General features: G+C 32.3%; 2 protein-coding genes across 2 annotated transcripts; both read left to right on the forward strand.

Moving 5' to 3' along the window:
• The first annotated feature begins 1,998 nt into the window (after positions 1–1,998).
• On the forward strand, positions 1,999–12,403 carry LOC111706201 (uncharacterized). Its single transcript, XM_023479002.1, has 9 exons — positions 1,999–2,004; positions 5,396–5,405; positions 5,463–5,496; positions 6,892–6,910; positions 7,486–7,565; positions 9,765–9,818; positions 10,075–10,173; positions 11,748–11,847; positions 12,314–12,403. Exons 1-9 carry the CDS (start codon positions 1,999–2,001, stop codon positions 12,401–12,403), a joined length of 492 nt encoding a protein of 163 aa, XP_023334770.1.
• Positions 12,404–14,617: 2,214 nt separating this feature from the next.
• Positions 14,618–26,213, forward strand: LOC111706208 (uncharacterized). Its single transcript, XM_023479009.1, has 13 exons — positions 14,618–14,895; positions 16,343–16,462; positions 17,015–17,121; positions 17,223–17,289; positions 18,503–18,592; positions 18,889–18,956; positions 19,890–19,930; positions 21,641–21,691; positions 22,382–22,410; positions 23,183–23,258; positions 24,298–24,369; positions 24,722–24,783; positions 25,768–26,213. Exons 2-13 carry the CDS (start codon positions 16,367–16,369, stop codon positions 25,876–25,878), a joined length of 870 nt encoding a protein of 289 aa, XP_023334777.1. The 5' UTR covers positions 14,618–14,895; positions 16,343–16,366; the 3' UTR covers positions 25,879–26,213.
• Positions 26,214–26,697: the final 484 nt, after the last annotated feature.

Raw genomic sequence — 26,697 nt, forward strand, 5'->3', positions numbered from 1 at the left:
TAAAGGTTCTGTTTAAGGTGTGTAAAGGGTTAACAATACTAATCCCATTAATTAAAGTTTCTGTGTTTAAGGTGTGTAAAGGGTTAACAACACTAATACCATTAATTAAAGGTTTTCTGTTTAAGGTGTGTAAAGGGTTAACAACACTAATCCCATTAATTAAAGGTTCTGTTTAAGGTGTGTAAAGGGTTAACAACACTAATCCCATTAATTAAAGGTTCTGTTTAAGGTGTGTAAAGGGTTAACAATACTAATCCCATTAATTAAAGTTTCTGTGTTTAAGGTGTGTAAAGGGTTAACAACACTAATACCATTAATTAAAGGTTTTCTGTTTAAGGTGTGTAAAGGGTTAACAACACTAATCCCATTAATTAAAGGTTCTGTTTAAGGTGTGTAAAGGGTTAACAACACTAATCCCATTAATTAAAGTTTCTGTGTTTAAGGTGTGTGAAGGGTCAGATTATTTGTCCATATTGTGATCCAAATTATGTAGATATTCCAGGACTAGAGGAAGCGTGTAGGTAAATTAAATAAAAAATCAATCAATCAATCAAAGAAATTGGCAAATTGCGTGATTGCATTGTCTTTTTCGTAATAATTTGCAATCCTGCAGTTTTGCGATAAAAACTTTTTTAAAAATTTACATTCAGAACTTTTTACATCAATTACGGTTTCTGATTTGATTTTCAAACACATTCCTAGCGCCTTGATTCTAAACCAAAAATTCTGACATTTTCTAAAATACATTTTAATTATTTTGAATAAGAAAAATATTGTATTTACAATTAAACCACAATGATGAAGCTAATTTCCCATGCACCAACATAACAAGGGTATTTTCTTAAGTGGCAATTTCCCAAATCCCCCATGAGTGTTCTAGCCATAGTGCTCGCTCCTTACCCATTCTAGCTGCAGAACTCGGCCCCCCAGAGTGCCGCATGCCGCACCTCAGAAGGCCTAACCTAACCTTTGGGAAGTTCCTTTAAAGCCTATTATCACATGTTATAAAATCAAAATCCCCCAATTCTGTATGATAATACTCTAAACTTTACTTTATCTTTATAAATTTTATATGTATAACGAGTATTATTGTACATTTTTGGCTTCAACACGAAAATAAAGAAGACTTATCATTTTAATTTCTAATATGTTATTTATCAATAAATCAGTATTTAATTCTTAGTTTTACAAAAATTTGTGTTCAGAGCACTCATAATGTTTCATTATTTGCTGTAAAATAGTTTAAAATAGATCTAATTTAAAATTAAGAATCCCTAAAAATGTAATATTTTCAAAATAATTAATAGCTAAAAATTAACTAAAAATCAAGAATTTAAAAAAAATCTGTCAAAACTCCAAATATGGAACACCAGGTGTTTTTTTAACAACAAGTGATGGCGTTGCTCATTTAATCAAAAGAATTTAATCAAATCAAATCAATCATAATAAATTATTATGATNGCAGGTCAGCTTATACCTTTATTCCTTCTCCTGCAGGTCAGCTTCTACTTTTATTCTTCCTTTAAGCCATCTTATATCTTTATTCCTCCTCCAGGTCAAATTATACCTGTTATCCTCCTCCTCTAGGTCTGTTTATACCTTTTTCCCTCTTCCTGCAAGTCAGCTTATGAACTTTATTCCTCCTCCGGCAGGTTAGATTTTACCTTTATTCCTCTTTCTGCAGGCCAGCTTATTCCATTATTCCTACTTTTGCAACTGGTATTATACGTTTTTTCCTCTTACTGCAGGTCAGCTTATACCTTTATTTCTTTTCCTGCAGGGGGCCTCGAATTGACTTTGACGTCTAGCTCTCTGGCATACTTGAGGGGAGATAAGGATGCTAATTTGTATTTCCGGGATGGTCATAAACTTCCAGTGACTATATCCCCTACAATATCATCTGGGATTTTTGTGAGATGCATAGCGTACCAGACACTCATACTCATTATCTTCTTTTTTGTTAATTAAATTATTTTCTTTCTAAACAAATCTGAAAATATGAAGGTAAATTTGTACTGTCAATTAAACCAACCTCCTTAATTTAAGAGTAAACGTTTAATTAATAAAACTGTATTATCATCTTGTCGATAAATAATATTTAAAGGAATCCTCAAAGTTTTGGTAAACACAATATCATAAGCCAAAAATACCTAAACAAATGGTCCTCACTCCTCAGACAAATAATATATCGTCCAAAATTTTCTTGCAATCTTGAGACAATGAATTTTTCTGAATATAAAAGGAACGAGTCTGTGCAACAAACTCTTATTTTATAATTTCATACTAAGAATTCTTTTGGATCAAATAATCAAGTTTTAAAATTTAGAGTTTATACCATAAGGTTACAAAGATATAGGGATTAGAAAATTTGAGGTTGTGGCAAAAACTCAATTCCTTTTAAAGAAAAACTTATATTGATAAATGCAAAATAAAGATTGATATACATAAATGAATATCTGTAAGGGTCGAAGTAAGAAAATTTCCAGAGGGGAAGGTGGTTTTAGGCTATTTTTCTTTTTTATTTGATCCTTCCCTAGTTACATCAAACAATTTTTATGTATCTTGTCCCTGGGCATGACCCAGAACACCGTTATAATCTTCTAGTAAAACTTGTAAAAAAATATCTTGCCATAAGAGTTCATAAATTTATCAAAAATCATAATGTAGAAACCAAAAAAAAGTCACGAAAAAGCTTACAAAGCTTGTTCATTTTAGAAATGAATAAATGATATTTAATAATATGCTTGTATTCTTTACTTAAAGACACTTTTTTGTTTTGTTTTTAAATTTTTCTTTAGATTTTTTGGTGTAAAGATACTGGATATCCAAACAAACATGGGAATTATACGTAAATGATAAACACTTAACAGACAAAAGTTTAAATAAAGAAAATTAGTCTTGGGCTTTCCAAAATGTGGTAATTTGGTATGCAATTTTCACATATTTCCACTTATTTCAGTTTTCAATTTGTATAAATAAAGATATAGGAAACTTTCTATTATTGAAGATACATAAAAGATGAATTATTTTGAATTCTTAGCTTTTTAAAGTAAAATAACCTCAGATTGGTCATTGTAAATCAAATGAAGATTCCTAATTCAATATTTGTTGGGACACTCGAGTAACCTAGTACATATACTAGAGTTTAGTTAATAAAGGTTTTAATTATAATTTTACAAAATCGAAAATTTTCTTTTTATTCTTATTCTGTTTTTTTTTAGCTTTATGATAGTAGCTAAGGGCGCTGCAGAAACTTAGTTTCTAATTTGCAAAAAAGATTGAGATAGCCCCCTACTGTACGCCCACTGTGCATCTTGTACAAAAAGGGATCCGGCATTGAGCATTTTCAAACGACGCGTACCGGCTTATCAGACACCCGTACGCATCAACCCTGCTTCCTGTCTAGTTGTTCCATGATGTAAACACAGATAGGGGGGTTCCTAGTATACAACCAGTACGGTAATGTACATAATACACGTTGTCTATTTGAAATATAATTAAATATACAGGGTTACCCTCGAAGCTAGTATAAGACTATAAGAACGGGCTGAAACTCTTTAGAGGTTTTTCAGTCTACTGAAAAATCTAACATTTACAAAAAGTTTTACAAATTAAAACTCAGAAACAAGGATAGGTGGAAACTTTTTACCTTGCTTCTCCTTTTATAGTTGTACGAGTTGCACAAATCTCACTGGGCATTAATAAATTTTCCATATTGACCTGAAAGCCAAAAATTATATTTATATGTATCTGGACTTGATATTAATATATTAACTAGTTTGTTTTGTTTTTGACTGGAACATCACTCTGTTTATCAGAGTTTAATCTTTTACCTTTAACTGCTCTGGGGGCACTGGGTTTGTTTACATTCCTCCCACAGTGTACAGTACACAATATGCGTATATCTGAGTTGGGCGTTCCTGGTCTATATATTTATTGGTCTATTTGAAATTCAATTAAATCTACAGGGTTACCCTTGAAGTATAAGAACGGGCTGAAACTCTTTAAATATGACGATTTCAAGGTTTATTTAAGGTCTTTCAATCGGTTATATAAAGAAAGAAACAAGTTTACAGTATCAGAGAATCAGGAATATAGGAAAACGGAAATAGATTATCAAGTATACAATAGGTGGGAACAGAGAAATGGACTAAGTTTACACGACGTCACAGGTGTCAAATATAACAAGAAAATGAGATTTTCTAACATTAATTGTCATGTTTTCCAATGACTGAGGGACTTCTCTCAAAAGATAACTCAAGCAACCGAGCCTTATTTGAATCTAATGTTTATGGTGTAAGCTCAATATTGCTGAACCCCCTTGAGGGGGGGGGGGCTTTCAGGCTGTACACCCCCATCCTTATACTAGGCTTAATAAAATGATTACCCTAGGTTCAAAACATGAGCAAATAAATCACAGAAGAAAAATGATAAAAATTAAACTACTTTATCCTTAAACTTAAGAATAAATGCTTAATCCCTCAATTAAAGTTTATCCCTACAGGATAATTGTGAGGTCCTCATCTAAAGGAATTGAGTTTTTGCCAAAAGCTCAAATTGTTCTAATCCCCCTATCTTTGCAATTTGACGGTGTAAACGTTTTATATTTCAAACTCAGACTAATTAATCTAACAGAATTTATAGTTTGAAATATCAGAGGTCTACACCATCAAGTTGCAAAGATATAGGGATTAGAAAATCAGAGTTTGTGGCAGAAATGTTAAATGCCTGTAACCAAAATAAGTTTAATTTCATCGTTTGAAAACTAATTTCGAACTTCTATGTGGGGTAATTAAGTTGTTATTGAATAGTTTTATGTTCTTTCAAATTATCAAAAAATGCTCTGAAATATAATATTATGAACAGGTTTACATAGATATTATACATATAAATATGTATATTTAAAGACTAGTATAAAGAACAAAATCCTTTCAACCCTATTCTCACCGACATCTACTAGACTCTGCCCAAAATACTGGGGTGGGGGGGGGGGGGCCCAGGGCCCCACATTTATTTCCTTATTGAGATTCTCTTCAATGGCATTTGTGGAAAGCCCCTTTGGCTGCTCTTTAATGAATGCTTTACTAATTCCAAATATTGCTCGCAAAATCCAGTTATTGAGCCAAAAATGGCGAAATATCATAAATTATACATTTTTTAAAAAGCCTCCAGTCCAGCGAATTCAAGTATGCAAAACAAGTTTGCGAAATTTTCAAAACCTAACTGCGTATAACAAAAACTGGAAATGTGCAAATTCACTTTAATTGCGCCTGCAGTGCAAAGAGGTGTGCAAAAGTTCTTTGCAAAACTTGGGCAATCGGCTTCCTTTAGTCATGTGCATTACAGAGAGCTATTAATGTCAAAATCCAAAGACAGTAGGTTGGACTAAATATAGATTAAGTCTGGTAGGTTGATTTAAAGAAAACTTGTATCTATTTTTTTAAATTATATTTAATATCTAGGAAATGGACAGATAAAATGTGATGGAGATTTCAGGTCATAACATCCTTAAATATAGATCCCGGTTTTTTAATTATTAAAGTGACCGTTCACTTATTTGGGCAATTTGAGAGTAAACTAAATAGCCTATTAGCTATTCATCGGTATTAGTCTTACTTTTCAAAGACAACTGTGGCCGGACAAAAAGCCGATTTTTCAATAATAAATTATTTAAATTATTTTAAAATTGTCTATTTTCAAAATATAACTTATTTTAAACATTTGACGGTTTTATACGTTTTCTCTACTTCCCCAGAAATTCCCGTGATTTATTGAAGATTTGGAATCTAGGAACCAGTTTGTCTGAGAGAGAAAGTCGTCTTTGAATAAACGTGTTAATTTGTTAAATCACGTTTTAACACAAACAAAAGTTTTATATTTTGTTACATAATGGCTGAAAGCGTGATGTCATTGAAATATGATAATGTTAGATTTTTTCCTTGGGTTGTTGTTACTGAAAAAAAACGTTTAAATAGTGTCTGTGCAAATTGGTATCAAACCGTTCTAAACGATGAATCGACTTTTTCTCCGGTCATAGATATCTTTGAAAAGTAACCCTAATATCTATGAATAGCTGAGAGGCTCATTAGTTTACCATGAAATCACCCAAATAAGTGAATGGTCCCTTTAACACTATTCCTGTTGGGGAGGGGGGTCAATTTAACCCCCCACCCAGTAATTTTTTTATCCCCAGGCAAGCTGCCTAAATGACTACTTTTTCCTGTAACAAACTAAATCATTGTTTTGACCCACTTTCAGTTGTCAGATTTTCATAATTTTTACCTTTTTGGAAAGCCATGACATAAGAAAAAGAATTTCACAAGTTATGCAAAAACATTTTTGCTAATTTTTGCATACAACCTATAAAAAGAATTTTGCTCATTTTTAGTTTTTATCAATTACACATCAGGTTATTTAAAATTTAACATTTTTTTGCCTATTTGAAATGACATGGTCAAGAGCTTTTCAAAAACGTATATTTCATCAGTTATTGGACATTTTTTGGCAAACATTTTAACCAACTAACTGGATTTTGCAAACATTTTTTTTTGTTGCAAATTTGCTATTTTTTTGCGGCTTCTAAAAGTAGAGCATTAAAGCTTTTCAACGACGTATCATTTGTCATATTTTGACATGAAACATGAGATTTATGGGGGGAGGGGGTCAAAATTACCCCCACCCCAGCGTATCCTGGTTTTTAAGTACCCCAGCAGGCATAGGGTTAAAATAAAACAATTTTCAGTTAAAACAGGCAAATGAGATTATAACTTATAATCAATGAATTATTCTAAAATATCGCTAAAAAATGGTTAATCTGCATTTTCAGAGTTCCTGAATTATTGCGAAATCAATTTTGCAAAAATTTTTTTAAATTCTATTTTTTTTGTTCAGTTCTCGAGTTTACGACAAGGAAGGAAAAAAATCTTATTTATTCAAAAAATATTTTTTTCATCAGTCATCTTAAATTTTTAAACGTTTTTATTTACAAAATAAAGAATAGTAAGATTTTTCAAATTTAACTTTTAACAAGGATTTAGAACTTTTTAAAACTTGTTCAATGCCTAGAATCATGATTTTTAAATTTTAAAGATTTCAAAGAACTATAAAACTTGCTCAATGACTAGAATCATGATGTTCACAGTTTAAAGCTTTCAAGGGACTATAAACGTAGTTGCTATTGACCTTCAAATACCAATGGTATGTCCGATTCAACCTGGTACCAATGAAAACGTTGTTGCAATTCTAAAAAGTATTTTAAAAAGATTTTTTTTGAAAACAAATAAGATCACTCCCATTTTAGGCAAAAAAGGTTTTCTTGCTTCTCTTAAATTAGATTTTAATGGGGGCTGTTGTGAATTAAGCATGACGCTTATAAATGTAGGTGCACTTAAAAAGATATTGGTACTTGATACAGGTGTAAAGGGAACTGATTTGAATCTTTGATAAAATTTTTAAAATAAAGTTTCAATTTCCAAGTGTCTCTAGTATGAAGAGTATATTGAAGGATTAACTAGTTCTACCACAACAGGGTTTGGAATAGAACTGGGTCGATCTGTCTCAGGCAGGTCAGCTTATACCTTTATTCCTTCTCCTGCAGGTCAGCTTATACCTTTATTCCTCCGCCTGCAGGTCAGCTTATACCTTTATTCCTCCTCCTGCAGGTCAGCTTATACCTTTATTCCTCTGCCTGTAGGTCAGCTTATACCTTTATTCCTCCGCCTGCAGGTCAGCTTATACCTTTATTCCTCCTCCTGCAGGTCAGCTTATACCTTTATTCCTCCGCCTGTAGGTCAGCTTATACCTTTATTCCTCCTCTTGCAGGTCAGCTTATACCTTTATTCCTCCGCCTGCAGGTCAGCTTATACATTTATTCCTTCTCCTGCAGGTCAGCTTATACCTTTATTCCTCCGCCTGCAGGTCAGCTTATACCTTTATTCCTTCTCCTGCAGGTCAGCTTATACCTTTATTCCTCCGCCTGCAGGTCAGCTTATACCTTTATTCCTTCTCCTGCAGGTCAGCTTCTACTTTTATTCTTCCTTTAAGCCATCGTATACCTTTATTTCTCCTCCAGGTCAAATTATACCTAGGTTATCCTCCTCCTCTAGGTCTGTTTATACCTTTTTCCCTCTTCCTGCAAGTCAGCTTATGAACTTTATTCCTCCTCCGGCAGGTTAGATTTTACCTTTATTCCTCTTTCTGCAGGCCAGCTTATTTCATTATTCCTACTTTTGCAACTGGTATTATACGTTTTTTCCTCTTACTGCAGGTCAGCTTATACCTTTATTTCTTTTCCTGCAGGTCAGCCATTTCCTATATTCCTCCTCCTGTAGGTCAGCTTTTACCTTTATTCCTCCTGCAGGTCAGTTTACACCTTTATTACTCCTCCTGCAGGTCAGCTTATATCTTTATTCATTTTCCTGCAGGTCAGTTTATTCCTTTATTCCTCCTTCTGTAGGCCAGCTTTTACCTTTATTCCTCCTGCAGGTCAGTTTACACCTTTATTACTCCTCCTGCAGGTCAGCTTATGTCTTTATTCATTTTCCTGCAGGTCAGCTTATTCCTTTATTCCTCCTCGTGTAGGTCAACTTATACCTTTATTCCTTTTCCTGCATGTCAGCTAATAAACTTTATTCTTCCTTCAGCAGGTTAGATTAAACCTGTATTCCTCCTTTTGCAGGTTGTCTTATAGTTTTATTCCTCTTCCTTCAGGTCAGCTAATAATTTTATTCCTCTTCCTGCATGTTAACTTACATCTTTATTCCTTTTCCTGCAGGTGAGCTATACTACTTTTATTCCTATTCGTGAAGGTCAGCCTTTACCTTAATTCCGCTTCCTGCAGGTTAGCTTAAACTTTTATATCTCCACCTACAGGTCAGCTTATATTTTTATTCCTTTTACTGACGGTTAGCTTATACCTTTATTCCTCTTCCTGCTGGTCAGCCTATACCTTTTTTCCCCTTCCTGCAGGTCAGCTTAAACTTTTATTCCTCTTCCTTCAGGTCAACATATACCTTTATTCTTCCTCCTGCAGGTCAGCTTAAACTTTTATTCCTCCTCCTGCAGATCAGCTTATACCTTTATTTCTCCTCCTGCAGGTCAGCTTAAGTTTTATTCCTCCTCCTGCAGGTCAGCTTATACCTTTATTTCCCTCCTGTAGATCAGTTTATTCCTTTTATAAAGTTTGAATTTTATGATTTAATAAGCTTATACCTTTATTCCTTTTCCTGCATGTCAGCTAATAAACTTTATTCTTCCTTCAGCAGGTTAGATTAAACCTGTATTCCTCCTTTTGCAGGTAGTCTTATACCTTTATTCCTCTTCCTGCAGGTCAGCTAATAATTTTATTCCTCTTCCTGAAGGTTAACTTACATCTTTATTCCTTTTCCTGCAGGTGAGCTATACTACTTTTATTCCTCTTCGTATATCTCCACCTGCAGGTCAGCTTATATTTTTATTCCTTTTCCTGACGGTTAGCTTATACCTTTATTCCTCTTCCTGCAGGTCAGCCTATACCTTTTTCCCCTTCCTGCAGGTCAGCTCTAACTTTTATTCCTCTTCCTGCAGGTCAACATATACCTTTATTCTTCCTCCTGCAGGTCAGCTTAAACTTTTATTCCTCCTCCTGCAGGTCAGTTTAAACTTTTATTCCTCCTCCTGCAGGTCAGCTTATACCTTTATTTCCCTCCTGTAGATCAGTTTATTCCTTTTATAAAGTTTGAATTTTATGATTTAATATATTTTCACTCAAAGATTCTATCTTTTAGCATCTCAAGAAACGGTACAAAAGCCTCGGCTGGGATCCCACCAATATTTTCAAGGTATTTCAGAATATTTTACTGTACATATTGATCCAAAAAAAATCGGAATTAAACAACGAATTTTACACATTGAAATAATAGTGATTTAAAGTAAACTGTCAATATTGAGAAATCTTCCGTATACATCTTACATCTCCAACTGTTGAAGTTAAAAGTCAGATATAAAACTTTCTGATACATCCCTAACATTATGTTTATGATTTTGATCAAAATGCTACAAAATGTAAGGGATCTGATCTGATTATGATGCTTCCAGGTCGTGGGGGGATAATAAAGATGTTGAGAAGGTTAGAAACTTCTTTACTAAGGAGCAGGGTTCAATATCAGTCACAGAAGCTATCTGTCTCACACACAGGTAAACTGTAGGCTTTCCAACACATATGAATTTTACTTGTACGCAATTGCAAACCCATCAATTCCGCGCAATTCCGTGCAATCCCGCGCAATTCCACACAACGGAATTCTGATAGGAAACCCTAAAAAAACGGTACCAAGATTAATTTAGTTTTATAGGGATCTTCGGGAAAAGGAAGTTAGTTTTTGTCACAAACTCAAATTTTCTAATCCTTATATCTTCGCAACCTGTTGGTGTAAACCTTTGATATTTCAAACTTAGACTATCTTATCTAACATAATTTATAGTTTGAAATATCAACAGTCTACGATACTTGGTTGCAAAGATATAGGAATTAAAATTAGGAGTTTGTGGCAGAAATTCAATTCCTTTGTTAGTGAATGATACTTTTTTATTCTAATGGAAATAGCCAATTTCAATTTCCATTTTGCTGTACATTTGATTTTAAAATAAATGTATCAATCTTTCGAGAAAAAATTGTACAGTTTAAATTTGTTCTTATTTCTATATTTTCAGAAATTAAATCCTTCCTGTTTTAAATTCTTATAAGTATTTTTAAGATGGTGGGAATTTTAGTTTGATTAAAGTTTCATTCTTTTCATTCTAACTTTTATACAATTTATCTTTTCAACTAATTTAAATCTGGCTAACATTAAGCATACATACAGTACAAAACTGCACAGTAATTAAAAAATTAAAATAAGGGTTGATTTTTATATAATAGAACTATTGTCTGTTAAAATAGGAATGGACTTGTTTTCTTTAACACGTTTATAATAAAGTAATTGATTTACAGCCTTCGTTTCAAATAGTAGAGCCTCCTTAGATTAGCCTCTACAAACCGCATTCATTTTTTTTTCTATTATTTAAAAAAATTGGTTTCGTTCATTTTCAAAACTTTTGATTTTCCATATATTTCATTAATTTTCTCACAGTTTGTTTTGAAAATTCGTTCGTTTGATAAAATTGTTCATTTTCCAAATAATTGATAGTTTTTTTCTAAAAAAAATTGATTTTGCCAAAAAAAAAAATTTATTGAAGCAAACTTTTTTGCAGATTCAAAAAGTAAAGCAAAAGAGCTTTCCCCCCTCAACGTTTCCTGGTTTTCAAGTACAACACCAGGGATATGGTTCGTTCGTTCTTTCGGTAAAAACAGATTGTTGAAATAAAATTTTTATTAAAAAATTGTATTATCAGTTAAAAACGATCGTTGTTTCAAAATCTTTCGCAATATTTGTTTGTTCAGTAAAAAAACAATAGTTTTTCAAAAATCTTTCGAACGATGTTAAATTGTTTTATTTTGTTTGAGGAATTTTTAAATTCTACAGGCAGAGCCAGGTACTTAACTGGTACAGTGGGACCCGTACAACTACGTTATATGAAGACGACTGTGATATTTACATAACGATATAAAATAGTCAAATAAAACACAGGATTAAGTAAATAATTTGATTTTGAATCTACTCGATAAACTGGCTGCTTTCTAAACACATCAAATTCACACAAGATTTCTTAAATATCGTCTTCCTAGTCCACAGTGTTATGTGTCTCACCGTACAGTTGATATATTTCAGGGTTGATATTGCAGATGCGGCAAGGAAGGTATTGCTCCAAGGGTTTATTGATAGCGTTGTCAGTTTAGAATCATTTTCAGATGTAAACAGAACACTTCAGGTTAGAAAATGGCGGTTTTATTTTTTTATCAAGATAAAAAGGGTGCGCGATTGGACCCCCACCCTTCCCTATACATTTTGCTTTACCACTTCTTTTCTTAAAATTACTTATCTACTTGATTTTTAGGGAGAAAAAATGTAAAGGCTATGTCCATGTCCTTTTCCTACAGTGATAACCATAAAACTGTAGAATAGGAAGACGACATTGAAGCAATACTAAAGTGCAATAGATGTGGTTACAAAGCAATATAGCTTTATTAGTTATTAAATCACTTATTGAGTGAAATGGGTCTGTTTACACTGCACATTTGCTGTGCAGCATATTAATTTTACTATATAAAGTCATAACTTGAGTCTAAAAGACGACTTCTGTTTTGTGGCTATTACTGTATGTATATGGGTTATCTAGGCTTCCTAGTCCGCCTAACCAAAGATGGTTTTGTCAATATTTAAAAAAATATGTTTAGGAAGCTGAATTCCGGAGATTTGTAAATGAATATGGAACTCATTATCAAACCACAAGCAAACTGGGGACAAGGAACACTTTTAATAAGTAGAGCGAGAAGTATTCAAACTACACGGACTAAGTTGAACCACTTTTCTTGAAATTGAACAGAGAACTGGTTCAACTATATCCATGTAGTTTAACTAATCTCGCTTTATATTAAATCTGATCTAAGCCACACCATTTTCCCCTTCCATGCCACATATTAGCTTTTTTGTCTTCCGACATCCTCGAGCCATGTGCAGTATTTTCAAAAATCCAGCGACGTCATGCAAAATATATATGTAAACAACTTTATATTTAAGTTTTAAATTGAAATAATGAAGATTCCTTTTAATGTAAACTGCTAAACCCTCTAAAATGGCTTATTTTTGAAAACATTATGAACAGTAAAAATAATGCACCATAACATACTCTTAAAGTTCAAAGGGCGGTCATAACCAATAATTTGTAATATTTAATGAGAAATTTGCAAAATAGAATTTTTTGTGGAAATCTGTAAAGCTCAGGTAATGACAGTTAATATTATGATTTTTCTTATCTTTTCTTATTCTTTAGACCACACTAAACAATTTGTCGCGGTGCCCAAAATGCGTAAAATTATTTAAAATTTTCTTTGTAAAATGTAAAGCGGGTTATAAACTGAACACAATTCATTAATCTTTAATAAATTTCTAATATATCTTAAAGGTATACTCCTTCACGTAATGCGGCAGGATTTTTAAAAATTGCAATTTCAATTCCCTAAATTTATCATTTAAAAACGTAATAACTGCCGGAAGACTCAAATGTTGTGACATGGAAGACCGTACGGTTTATATCTGCCGGAAGACAAAAAAAGATAATATGTGGCATGGAAGGGGAAAATGTTGTGGCTTATGACCGCCTGTCTTCCCCCGCTCACAAGACTCACAAGACGTTCGAATTTTTTTTCTAATTTAGTTTATGTTTCAATTGTAACCTCCTCGTTTTTTGAAAACCATCTCAATAAAAAATTTATACTATCTTAGCTGCAGAAAACAAAATTCTTCCATAAAGGCTCATTCTTCGTGAATAACATTGCATTTGAAAAGATGTAACATAGTGTTAGTGTGCAAGCATTTCATTTTTCACAATAAAGATCTCAAAAAGTTGAAAAGAAGCAAATTATGAATTTAGATGTCCAACTGAAAAATTCAAAGAGTAGAAATATTAAGTTTTATGAAATGATCAATTGATCTGTAGCTTTTTATTTTCAATTTTTATTGTAATGGATATAAATTGTTGTAAATAATTTATTTTTTTAGCTTTATTATTTTCTTTTTTAAGTCAACTTTTTAGATTAATCATGAAGGTTGATTATATAATGTCTCTAAAAGCACTTAGTGGGTTAGCACGAAAAATACAAATCTATTTACCCAACACTTTATAATGTTTTTTCACTTTCATCCTTTTAGTTTATATAATTACATTTACAATGTCAGACTCAGCAGACGAACTTGACAAGTTGACATTAATACCATACTTTATATCAAATTTATAAACAGTACTAAAACAATAATTTTACTTTTGCAAGGTTTTGGCAGAATTTTCTATTATTTACATCAATATCAATTAGTAGATATATTAAAAAACAAAAAGTGCATTCCAGAACACATTTTAAAAACCTCTTACTTGACAAAAGCATTTAAAAATTACGAACATTTTATTTGATATTATGAACCAAATGTTAGGTGAATGAAAATCACCATTCTGTATATAACTTTGAACAAAATTAGCTGCTTAGTGAACAGTTGTCTTCTAACAAGATTGTTTATAGTTAACAGTTGTCTTCTAACAAGATTGTTTAGTAAACAGTTGTCTTCTAACAAGATTGTTTAGTAAACAGTTTTCTTCTTACAAGATTGTTTAGTAAACAGTTGTCTTCTAACAAGATTTTTTAAGTAAACAGTTGTCTTCTAACAAGATTGTTTAGAAAACAGTTGTCTTCTAACAAGATTGTTTATAGTATACAGTTGTCTTCTAACAAGATTGTTTAGTAAACAGTTGTCTTCTAACAAGATTGTTTAGTAACCAGTTGTCTTCTAACAAGATTGTGTATAGTGAACAGTTGTCTTCTAACAAGATTGTTTAGTAAACAGTTGTCTTCTAACAAGATTGTTTAGTAAACAGTTGTCTTCTAACAAGATTGTTTATAGTGAACAGTTGTCTTCTAACAAGATTTATATATTCTCTATGTAATTTGAGTTGTCTGTCTATTTAATAGTTTCTGGGATATCTGACATTATTTACCTATTCCTACAAATAGGATATTTATCTAAGCTAAATCTTGGAAATCATATTACTAGTTGGACAACATGTCGTCTTTCTTTTTTCATTTGACACTTGTGACGTTGTGCGCAGTTGGTGGATTTTTCTGTTGTACTTGACAATCTATTTGGGGAAAGGTGTTTCTCCAGAAATTTTTGTATTAGTGAACGATCTTCTTCCAACAAGGGAGAGATCTCTGAATGTGCTGATAGAGCAGGTTCTAAAGTTCTGGGACTCCAAGTTGAGCTTAACAAGGTAAAAATCTGGACAACATGTCTTATTCAGTTTCAATTTCAGGTTCTAGGATATTTTAAACTAAAATAGCCCAATTGGGATAAGGTTGAGGTCAGGTTTTGTTTCAGAGCCTGGAAAATACGGCTGTTGTTGGGCCTTATTTACGAATTGAGCTTTCTGATTCAGGCTGCATCTTATTTTCCACAGAGTAGATTTCAAAAACCGGTTTAATATTCAATTTGGCGGATTTTCATGGTAGGAATTGGCGCATTCCAGGTTTTTATGAGAACAAGACTCAACATTGAGCCTTATTCTCCACTAAAACCAACCAAGGTCAATTTTATTTTCATTGGGTCAAACTCCTTAAGTCAAGCCGAGGATCTTGCAGCTATCAATCATGTGACACAAGCTGTCGTCTGAGTTTTGTCGAAGATTGGGTTTTAAGGTCGGTTTTAAGGAATTAAGGCTCGAGTCAAATTTTTTAAATCACAGCCTCAGAAAACTCAAGTCTCAAATAAGGCCCAACGCCAGCTTAAACCCGAGCCGTATTTTCCCGAATTTTTAAATCGCGGACTCAGGACAGTTTAAAAAAATTGTACCCATGATAACCTAATGGAGGGATTGATAAACTCCAAGTCAAGTTAAGAGGATGACAAAATATTGTACCCCCGAGGACCTGATAGAAGGAGAAAGGAGGTGGTAGCTATTTGGCATGTTCAGTTTTTGTAATTGTTATTTTCTTTGACTGTAGCAGTACTTTAAATAAAACTATATGACAGGGGTGTCAAATAAGTATTTTTATTTTTTTTTTGATTGAGGGCCAAAATGTTCACTTTAGAATTTTTTAAATTAATAAGTACAGCTTGATTTTACAATTTTGATGCATTTCTTTTACATATTTTCTAACTCAGACTGTACTTCACCATACAAGTCAGCCAAGAAATATAAAAAAAGAGAAAGAAGCATTGAGACTAAAAACAAAGTTCTTACAAATGTACTGAAACTGGTATTCAAGTTGTTGCAATGCAGAATTTTTTTTTATATAAAACAAACAGATATACTTTATAGTTTTGATGAAAAATGTTTCTCAACTTCCTCTTTATTATGGTTCAAAATCCACTGTACAACAAAATCTTGTCAATGTATTTCCTTGGTTTTCTAGGATGGAAGAAGTACATGATTTATTGATTTGCGAGCTATCTTGTAGGAAGGACAGTTTATATTTTTTATTTTTTATTTTTATTTTTAATGATATCAATCAATGTATTTTTGTTGAATGTCTGTCGAATTTTACACCCATTTTTTATCAAAAGTGTGTAGACTTAAATAATGTTTCTTGCCCCTTGAAAATATTTCTGCACTAAACATTCTGATCAGGTACAAATACAGTCCAGGAAATTAATTAGTGGAACAAAATAACCATGTCCAAAGAATTACCACCTCATTTACACCAGCTTATTTTGTTTAGAATAACTGTACTCGCGAGGACTTGATGGAAGGAGAAATTAACTCCACCCAAGTTGAGAGGATGAAGATCTCAACGTATGGGAGCTTTCTAGCAGAGAGTCTTGCAGATTGGAGTAAACAGGTATCACTGCACTGTGTCTGCATGAGTTAAATGTTCCAATGCAAAATAGTAATATAGGGATGGGAGTGTCTCTTCTAGATGCAGTCAATTCAGATACAAACATAACCAGGAAGACCCGGAATTAATTGACAGTTAATCAGACAATTTTACATATATAGCATGGTAATTTTAAACGCACAATACAGGCAGACCACATTTTGGAATTAGCTGGACTAGGACTATATTGTTATTATTGTTTTATTAATCATATTTATATAATTAGATTGTAAGTCATCTCATTTATTATAAATTAATTCCTAGTCTTTCTGGTAAGGACTGCAGTAGAAATTGATAATGAAATTTTAGATGCATCCGCTCCCGTCGTGAAATCACTACTTTATGAATTTCCAGTTTATGAATATGAATATGAATGAATTTCCAGTTTATGAATATGAATGAATTTCCAGTTTAAAGGAAGCAAATGTCTGTTGCTGTAATTAAGGCATGCAACTTTTGAAATAGGTTTTTCAAAAAAAGAAAGAAGTAAAAATGTTAATCAAAATGTATGTTTAGGTGGTTTCTCTTGTGGAACAAAAGAAGTTTTATGGCAGCGTGATTCAACGGGAACTCGCTCTGATCTCTAACCTATTCACAGTTGACAATTTTCCTAATATTACAAGGTACAAATCAGAAAGTCTGAAAAACATGGAAATTAAAGATATACTATATGGCAATATTAAAAGTTTAAAAATCCTAAAATAATTTACATTACTGTATTTAGGAGGGATGGAAAGCTACTAAATTTTACCAAACTCTTAGCATGGTTTGAGCCTATGCTGACAAATGAGGAAAATTCAGCATTTAATTGTTTCATAAAGTAGTCAGAGGAAAAATAAAATTTTTAGTTGCTTTGATAATTCATAAACTTCAAAAAAATATAAAAAAACATAGATTTACAGTGCTGCATTAGCGTCTTCTTCTTCACTTTCATCTCTGAAGTTTCATCCTGACTAGAAGATCTACCAAGCTTTTTTAACGTTTTCTTCCTAACCTCTCTCTGTTGAGTTTCCAAAATGTTCATGATCAGGCCCAGTTCATGAACTGCGGAATGAAATCTGTAATGCTTCTTAGCCTTAAATACTGATTGGCAGTTGTGATGAGCCAAAAGATTCAGTCTGTGTTTCAAAGGATTTCATCATAGTTGTGTACTGTGTGTTAAGCTATTTTTGGTGCTCAGGGACCATTTTTAACTTCAATCCTGCTTTAGCATACATCTTCTATAAAATCATATAAACCCTCAGGGTGCATGATTTTTCAAACCCAAAAGGTACAGGTTTTCCTGTTGCTCAAAACTAGGCCTATTTTTGGTCAAAGCAGCCAGCAACTTTTACTGGGTTATTTGCTTTATTTTTTTCCTTTCAGGGGCATAACTTTGTTATTTACAGGGAAATTTGGGTCGTTTTTACAGAATTCCACATAAATCAGGTCCTCTTGTCTGTATCTTAAATTGCAATCTTCTAGTCTAGGCTCCACGGGGGGGATACAGGATTTAAGTAAGGGAGGTGCTAGATTTATTTTGGAACAAAAAAATCCAGATTTAGAAACAAAAAGACATGCCGGAAGTGCTTTTGGGAAGCTATTCTGAAATCTCAGAGGGGGCTATGCCCCCCCCTGAATCCGTCAGCGGGGTGTTAAGGTCCTGTGGCCCCCAATATCCGCCCCTGAGTCTAGCCTCCATAACATTCACACCCCTCCTGAAGTTATACATAAGAAGCATCTTAAAGCATCATCAGTCTCCATTTTGGATTTCCTGCCCTCATCAGAAAATCACAAACATATCAAACAGATTTTCTTCCCAACATGGCTTTTATTTTGCAATTTGAACTTAAAGGTTTTGATTTCCAGGAGCTAAGAGGATGTCATAGTTTTCCACATTGCATATAGTTTATGCCATCACCAAAATATTACCTTTAATATATGACAGAGTAAACAAACTCATGAGGCTAAAAGGGAAATTAATTGAAAATGACAGGTTAATTTAAACTGAATATAATTAAGCAGTATTGTACAGTGTTCAATATAACTTGTAATATGACTGGTTGTGGAATCAATGACAAGTGTAAACTGGAGGAATGGTGTGTGAATGTTGGGGTAAGTCGCCATTTCAACAGCCCCATTTTAGAAAATTTTTAATTGTTTATAAATTGTGATTAAATTTTGCTAAAATTGGTCTTAATTTTTTTTTTATCTAAGCCTAACCTAGAATATTTGTGGATCATTCAAAGTCTTTCAAAATTATGAAAAAATATATTACAAAATTTTAAATTTCTTACATTCTGTTCATAGTTAAAAAAAATGTAACTTTGAAATGCTTTTGGGACGTTAAATCTTGCCAATTCCAATACAAATCAAAGGGTTCCTTTAAACAGTCTATGCTCTTATTTCAGGAGGAAATATTGGATGGTAAAGATCTTGATTTGTCTCCAGTACAAAAAGAGTTTATTTGTACACTAAGGTATGACGGTATAAATATTTTGTTAAAGTCTAATTTTTTGCGTTGTCCTATTTTTTTAGGTGTTTTTTAAGAGCACATTTTCTTAAACCTTAAAGTATAACCTTGCTTTTTGCCCATTGCTATATATTTTCAATTAAATTTAATAGAAAACTGAAATTGAAAACTATCAAGGTTCAGGTTTAAAAAAAAATAAAACTCCATCTTTTTGGTAAATAACTAGCTCTCTCACGCACAATCAGTCTGCTTCTATTTAAAATAAAGCAGAAGATGAACGTGCACTATACATATATTATGCCAACAACTCCTTTCAGAAGTTTCTAATTCGATTTTGATACTTCGATCTTTCCAGAATTCTCAGGTTTCTAACAAAACCATGGCAATTTCAAAACTCATCCCAACCTTTAGAATTGTTCAATCTAATTTATTATTTTTCAATGAGCAGATGTTTTTAAAATAGTTTCAAGAGGAGAATCAAATAAAAACAGAAAAATGGGGAAAAGTCACAACAAAGTATCTTTTTTTTTTCAAATTCATTAATATTTCATAAATCCGCTTAATTATTTGTGACCTGTTAAAGTCAATCAGATAGATAGATAAATGGTTCATGAAAATAGAGTTTAACTTGAGTTGTGCTTTTATCCTAGAATCATTAGCTAATATATAACAGTTCATCCCAGAACTTAAGAAACATTGAGAGCATTAATAAAGGTCGTCTTGAGAATTTTTCAATAGTTTGTATACGATGCCGAAATTTTAATTATTTAAAAATAAATAATTTACCATGAAATATGCAGGAACAGTTATAAAGAGCTCCATATAGTTATTCAATTATAAACCAGCAGCATTCCATTAATTCATGTGATTTATTTTTCAATCTCTACGGGGATAGGGGGGGGGGGGGATTAGTGCATACGTCTCTGATCTTTTTTTTAGGAATGCTTCGATAGTCCTGAAGAACGGAAATTTGTACACAGGTATAGATAGTTTCAAAGACATGGGCAGGAATGAAATACTTTTAAAGTTTAAAATATTTATTCATTTCTACCTCTTTATAACATTAAAAATTCCAAAGAATTAAGTCTTACAAAAACTCTGATTTTCTATTTCTTTACAATCCAATGTCGTAGACCTTGATGATTCTAACCATGAATTGTGCTAGACCTGATAATCTATGTTTGAAACATCATAGGTTTGCACCATCAGCTTGCAATGATAAAGGGATTAGAACAATTTAATTTGTGGCAAAATACTCAATTTCTTAATACAAAATTTTAAAAACTTATCTAAACATTATTGCATTGATCCACTAAAATCTGTTAAAAGTGTGTAAATGGATGTTTTGGCGCATTTTCTATTTGTTTTTTATTGTTCAAAATCCTCTTTTACTTCGATTAGTGGTCAAGAAAAACGAACAAACTTTAAAGGGACTGTACACGAATTTTTTTGTGACCTTTTGTTTCAAAACAGGGAAGGGGGGGCATTATACAAGGTCGACATCCCCCCCCCCTTCCCTAATTTCCATAGAGAATAGAATATATATTAGAAGGGAATTGTAAAGTTTCCATATATATTCTATTCTCTATGCTAATTTCCCTTATAGAGAATGGGATAAGTCTCAAAGAAATTTGATATCTTTGTAGCTTATTCAAAACTCAGCAAAATGTACACCCTGCTCCTGATTTTCAACGATAACGATTTAATACTATTTAGTTCAATCAATTAATGTCATGTTTGTTAATTCATTCAGGTTTCATTAAGAATAAAATTCTCTAATGTTCAAAATGTTCTAAATCTAATAGCATTTTAACAGTTCCAGCATATTCTTGTGTTTTTAAATTTTTTTTCTTCTTTGATCAGAGTCTGCAGTTTGAGATGTCCATCTCATGTGCTTCTAAATCTGCTTACTACCTGTAGATCTCCTACCCCTTACTACCCCATACTTCCCTTGCTATTCATATATGAATGTTGAAGGCTGGTGCCGTTAACAATTTCTAAATATCTTCCATTAACGTCATTCAGTTCTTATAGCTAAGAACAAAGGCTATAACCTATAAAATTGGTAACGGTTAGCTATTTTAAGCAAACGTTAAACCGCAAATGGAGGCCGAATATATAGAATTTGAGCCGTAGCTCAAATTTGTTGGTTCCACTTAAATCTGCATTACATTTTCAAGATTTAAGCCGGATCTCCATTGCCACCGGTTTTGGGGGGATTTTAGACACTGGTTAAATTCATTAAATTCGGACACGACTTGAACAAAGTGGAAGCCCAGCCCTATAGACAATAACAGTAGTCATCTCTTTACAGGGATAAGATTAAAATATGGTTTTACAAATTCTCAGCTGTTTATGAAATACAAACATTGCTTTGTATTGATTTTTTGTATAAGGTTTTGGCTTTAGCCTGGCAATCTTATTTCCTGCTCCATCGTAGATCAAACCTTTTTGCAATTGCCTGAATTCAAATAGAACTCAGGTCAACGGTGGCAAGGCTTTTTCATTCTTTGAAACACGCGTTAGAAACATGTTTAGTATAGGGTCGCATCTTCTTACGGACACATTATCTCAATAGTAATACACTATACACAGGGCGACTTATCATCCGCCCCATTGCTATTGTCAACTAAAGGCATATTTACAAGTAAGTCTCCCTGTCCAAGCTTACAATAAATTGCACGTCTTAGGTTCCATGAGCAAGGTTGAACTTCCGCATGGCTGGGGAGCTGAGTTTGCAGGTTAACTTTTGGATTTTATTTTTTATTCAATAATTTACACTTTCTTTAACGATTTTTTCTATTTTCTGGGAAAATTCTGAAATATTATTTTGTTACCTCCAGAGAAAATTATCAGAATTCTAAGATAATTATATGTTAACTAAATCTCTAAAAATTTAAAAAATAAAATCAATGTTTACAAAATGTTACAATGGAAATATATGGTGTATAGCTTGGTAACCTAGCTTTGCCAGGAAACTAAACTTTCCCCACAAAAGTCAACTCCCCTTACTTATAAATTTTTAAACAAGCTAAGCTAAGAACGTTTCCGCGGTTTTTCTAAGTTCCATATTCAAATTCAAGGCAAATCGGTCAAGGGGTTCAAGAGTTCTAATCACAAACAAACAAACAGACACCAAATTACTACTTTATACAGGGTTAATCACTAAGGATGAGACTTTAAACTAAAGACGACCTAAAACTCTTTTAAGCTAACGATTCCAAGGTTAAATTGATTCTGCTACCTTAAAACAATGTTTAATGCGGCTTATTCAATGATTAGGCACAGAAAGAAACAAGGTTACAATTACAGAGAATAATTGATATACGGAGACAGACTTTTTAAATTCTGTACAGTCGTCTCTGAAGTCTCTTCCTATGTGGGTAACCTTGTACATAGATGATAATCATACTATATTTATTTCATCACAGGAACTGATAATGCATCCGTCATCTATGAGGAAAAAGCACATTTAAATAAAACTTTTGATGATATAAACTGTAACATGGACGTCTGTCACGTCAATCAACAATCTTGAAAACTGTTTCCTTTAAAGCTTTGTCTGATCAAGTATGAATTAGATATCCATGTTTTTTTCTTTAAACTGTTCATTTTCATTAGTGGTTTCTCTTCTTGTTTCTTGTTTATAAGAAGTAATAGAGAGGTTTATAAAAATAAACACTCTTTGAGAAAGAATAACGATATCTTCCACATTTTTTATCGGATAAGGATTCAAGGGTAGCGTTGTAAATCCAGCATCGCCATCTTTGCATGGAGGATCTCTTGAAATTACGCTTACAGTCCCTTTGAACTATGCAAATGCACATGCATACACTTTAATTATCATTTGAAATAAAAACAATTTCAAAACTTCAAATTTAACGGATTTTCTGATATTTAATTTGATGTCATGAAAAAGACAAGTAAAAATCTAATATTTACATTTTTTTTCATTAAAATTCTTCTTTATTTTTGTTTTAGCTAGATTTATTTATATTTAAACCGTTTTTTTATGATTTTTGTCTGTTATTTTATTCATGAAAAATAATTGACTTTTTCATTTTCCATTATTCATAATCAGATTTTTTTGTTGATGCAATTTGTCTAATAATTCATGCCTTATTTTATCCTGATTAAAAGAAATAAGATTTTTCTCAATTTCTATTTATGGGTGAGTTATCATGCATAATTAAAGCCTGATTTTTTAGCTTTTCAATATATGTGCGGTACAGGGGAACTGGGTGCATGGTAAGAAGGATGGCTTAGGATCTCTGTATACACCTAAATCTAAAACCCCGTATTACTCAGGTATTGTTAGGATTTATATTTTTTGTTAGAAATCATTTTGATTTAAAATATTTTTTACTGCTCTTTATAAAAGTTAGAGATATTTCATGGGTTTGTTTTTTATGTCTAAGTGTAACAAAGGAATCTAGTCATTGGTCTTAGCCCCAAGCTCTGATTTTCTAATCGTAACATCGTAATATCTAATATTTTAGACCTTATATATTTTAAGCTATGAATTCGATTGGATTAGAATATCTAAGTTTAAAATATTTTCAATATTCACACCATTAGGTTACAAAGATATGGTTAACAGAACATTTGAGTTTGGGGCAAAAACTCAAATTCTTTCTCGTAATTTTTGATTTATTGGGAACAATAAATATTTTTAATTTCATTCAGATTTTTTCATTTTTCATTAGGTATTTGATACTTTCCAGGATGAGAATTATGCACTACAGTAAAAACTTTAAAATAGGAAAACTACTTCTAAAATCAAATTATAAATTTATAAAGCCCTAGGTTTGCAGTGACCTTTGACCCATATCACTAAATTAGTAATTTAATAGACGTCCAGAAACGCAATATTGCTTTGAAACAACATCAAATACACTTGAGTATGGCTATAATGTCGTATACTTTTTTTGGTTATCACTGAAATGATGCAATGTGGACCAGGGAATTTTATATTATGCATCAAGGAATGATATATCTAGGAACTATGGTAAATGATGCAATGTGTGGGTTAGGAAATTCTTTCTTATGCATCAAGGAATGATATATTTAGGAAGTATACTTAATAATACAATGTGGGGTCAGGGAGTTCTGTATTATGCATCAAGGAATGATATATCAAGGAAGTATGCTTAGTGATGCAATGCTGGGCCAGAGAGTTCTATATTATACATTAGGAAATGAAATGTTTAGGAAATATGCTAAATGATTCAATTCAGGGAGTTTTATATTATGCATTAGGGAATAAAATGTTTAGGAAGTATGTTAAATTATGCAATGTGGGGTCAGGGAGTTCTATATATTATACATAAGAAAATGAAATGTTTAGGAAGTATGCTAAATGATGCAATGTGGGGTCAGGGAGTTCTATATTATGCATCAGGAAATAAAATGTTTACAGGTAAAATTCATAAAGACAATCGCTCAAAAATCGAAATAATTAAAACTTTAAGACTTAAAATTAACTCAACACACTATATTACTTTAAATCGTTAAGGGGAAAACCAAAGCAATAAATAGTTGGTTTAAATTGTGCACAACATTTTTACTTGTATCATACAACTTTTAGAGTTAGTTGTGGTTGTTTTTATCAAACAAACTATACAAGTTGATTTCACGAAATAAATAAATAAAACCTGCGGGGAACCATGATTGCAAAAGATATGGCATAAATTTTGTATTTTCGTCTTTAATATGTCATACTTTGTTAGTGATGTAGCGCAGAGAAGTAATAGATTTTATAATATTTTAAGGTTTAATGGCGAATGGTTTTATACAGAAGGGTAAACTGTTTAAAGATACTCCTCAATCTCAGGTCAAACTTTTACATACTGGAACTCAAAAAATGGTAAATCATTTTTGGTGTAAAGTCGTCGCCGTATATATCAATACCAGAAAGACGACGTTCGATTTCAATTCTTTATTTAATTCAAGCTTAAAAAGCAACATTGCTACACAAAAGCAAGGGAACAAAGAGAAGCTGCAATTATTTACTTGTAAACTTGTATTTAAAAAAGGTTGTTAGAAATCAAAACTTAAATACATCTATCTCTCTTTTATCCGTGATTAGACAAAGGCCATATGAAATTTAGGTAACAGTCCCTTTAGGCCTTCTGTATCTCAGGAGCAATTTAATTTTAGATTTAAATAGTTCTAAATAGTAATGAACTAATAATAAAGCTCTTTGCTCATTTAAATGTTCGCTATAGCTGGACAAACGGATGCACCAAATTGGCTGAACATTGTTTAGGGAACCCAAGGGATTGAGCATCCCTGGCCCTTGGTGGTGACAGAAGCTAAATTTTAAATTCTACGGGAAACCCCGGACAGTGCTAAAATTATGATTTAAAATCGAGCACTAGTAAACATCGGGAGAGGAGTAACTATGAGAAGCTTGGACAACTTCTTCAGCTAGTATAATAAAAAAAAGAAAAGTTTGATTCTCGATCCATTAAATTTTAGGAATTATAAACTTTCTATTCATAACATCACTATTTACAAAATGATAGATTTTGTGAATTTAAAAACAAAGTTTAAGCATACGTTTAATAAACGTGGTTTAAAATAAAGTGGGATTATATAGATTTTTAACAAATAAACCCCTTATACAGTATAAGCCTTTTATTTTCAGCTGTAATATATACACTTTAGCAATGATTATACTAATCCAGAAACGAACAAAACCTTTAAAAGTTTAAGCATTTGAAGATTATCCATGTTAACGAGAGCGGTTTAATGAGTTTTTTAGTAGTAAATTTTGTGCTTTTTTGGGTATTTTTCTTAAAATTTTTATTTTTAGGCTATTAGTAGTGTTGACGAAACAAATATTCCAGTGGTTCGATTAAATTTTCAAGATACTGAAATATCTCCTTTTCTGCCTCCTGCAGCAACAAGTGAGACCAGGGACTGAAAAAAATGATCTAAAGTACTGTCTGGACGTTATTAAAGTACTGTCTGGACATTATTTAAAGTACTGTCTGGGCATTATTCAAAGTACTGTCTGGACATTATTTAATGTATTGTCTGGACATTATTTGGAGTACTGTCTGGACATTATTTAAAATACTGTCTGGACATTATTTAAAATACTGTCTGGACATTATTTAGAGTACTGTCTGGACATTATTTAAAATACTGTCTGGACATTATTTGAAGTACTGTCTGGACATTATTTATAGTGATTCTCCATCTGAATTAATCCTGTAAATTAATAATAAATTGTAAATAAATTTTCATTTATTATAATTTGTTCAGATACATTCATTAAAAAACATTTAAAGTTTTTCATCTTTTTAATTGAATTTTACATCTTTCTTTTTATTGTTACTTTTATCTGTGTTCATTTTATTTTATGCACTATTAAACAGCACAAATGCAACACACAATTTTCGTTGATTTTCTTGTTTTTTTTTCCTGCTTAATTTGCAAGAAACAATGTTATGTGGGATTCGGGATGAAGCTACTGAAATGTGACAAAACTACACTTGTTTTTATTATACAGGGTGTCCCAAAAAACATGGGAATTCAGTGACGAATTCGATATCGTCTTTGTGANTGGGAGTAGGGCGGGCTATGCTTTACTAGGGTTGGGGGAGTAGGGTTGGCTATGATGTACTAAGGGTAGGGGAGTAGGGCGAGCAATAGCCTACTAGGGGTGGGGGAGTAGGGCGGGAACGTTGAGAAAGCAAGTTCTTATAAACAAACCCCACCCTCTGCAGTAGATCATAGT

This window comes from Eurytemora carolleeae, unplaced genomic scaffold (assembly GCF_000591075.1).
Source record: "Eurytemora carolleeae unplaced genomic scaffold, Eaff_2.0 scaffold709, whole genome shotgun sequence".
In the NCBI taxonomy this organism is placed as follows: domain Eukaryota; kingdom Metazoa; phylum Arthropoda; class Copepoda; order Calanoida; family Temoridae; genus Eurytemora; species Eurytemora carolleeae.

Bases quoted from the DNA above. Each gene is read 5' to 3' on its own strand.
- LOC111706201 (XM_023479002.1), top strand. The intron at 7,566-9,764 runs GTCAGCTTATAC...TCTATCTTTTAG, and splicing joins GGTCGATCTGTCTCAGGCAG to CATCTCAAGAAACGGTACAA. The intron at 9,819-10,074 runs GTATTTCAGAAT...TGATGCTTCCAG, and splicing joins ATCCCACCAATATTTTCAAG to GTCGTGGGGGGATAATAAAG.
- LOC111706208 (XM_023479009.1), top strand. From the start codon at position 16,367: ATGGAAGGAGAAATTAACTCCACCCAAGTTGAGAGGATGAAGATCTCA. The intron at 18,957-19,889 runs GTATGACGGTAT...TCTTTTTTTTAG, and splicing joins GAGTTTATTTGTACACTAAG to GAATGCTTCGATAGTCCTGA. The intron at 22,411-23,182 runs GAAAAAGCACAT...TGTGCGGTACAG, and splicing joins ATGCATCCGTCATCTATGAG to GGGAACTGGGTGCATGGTAA.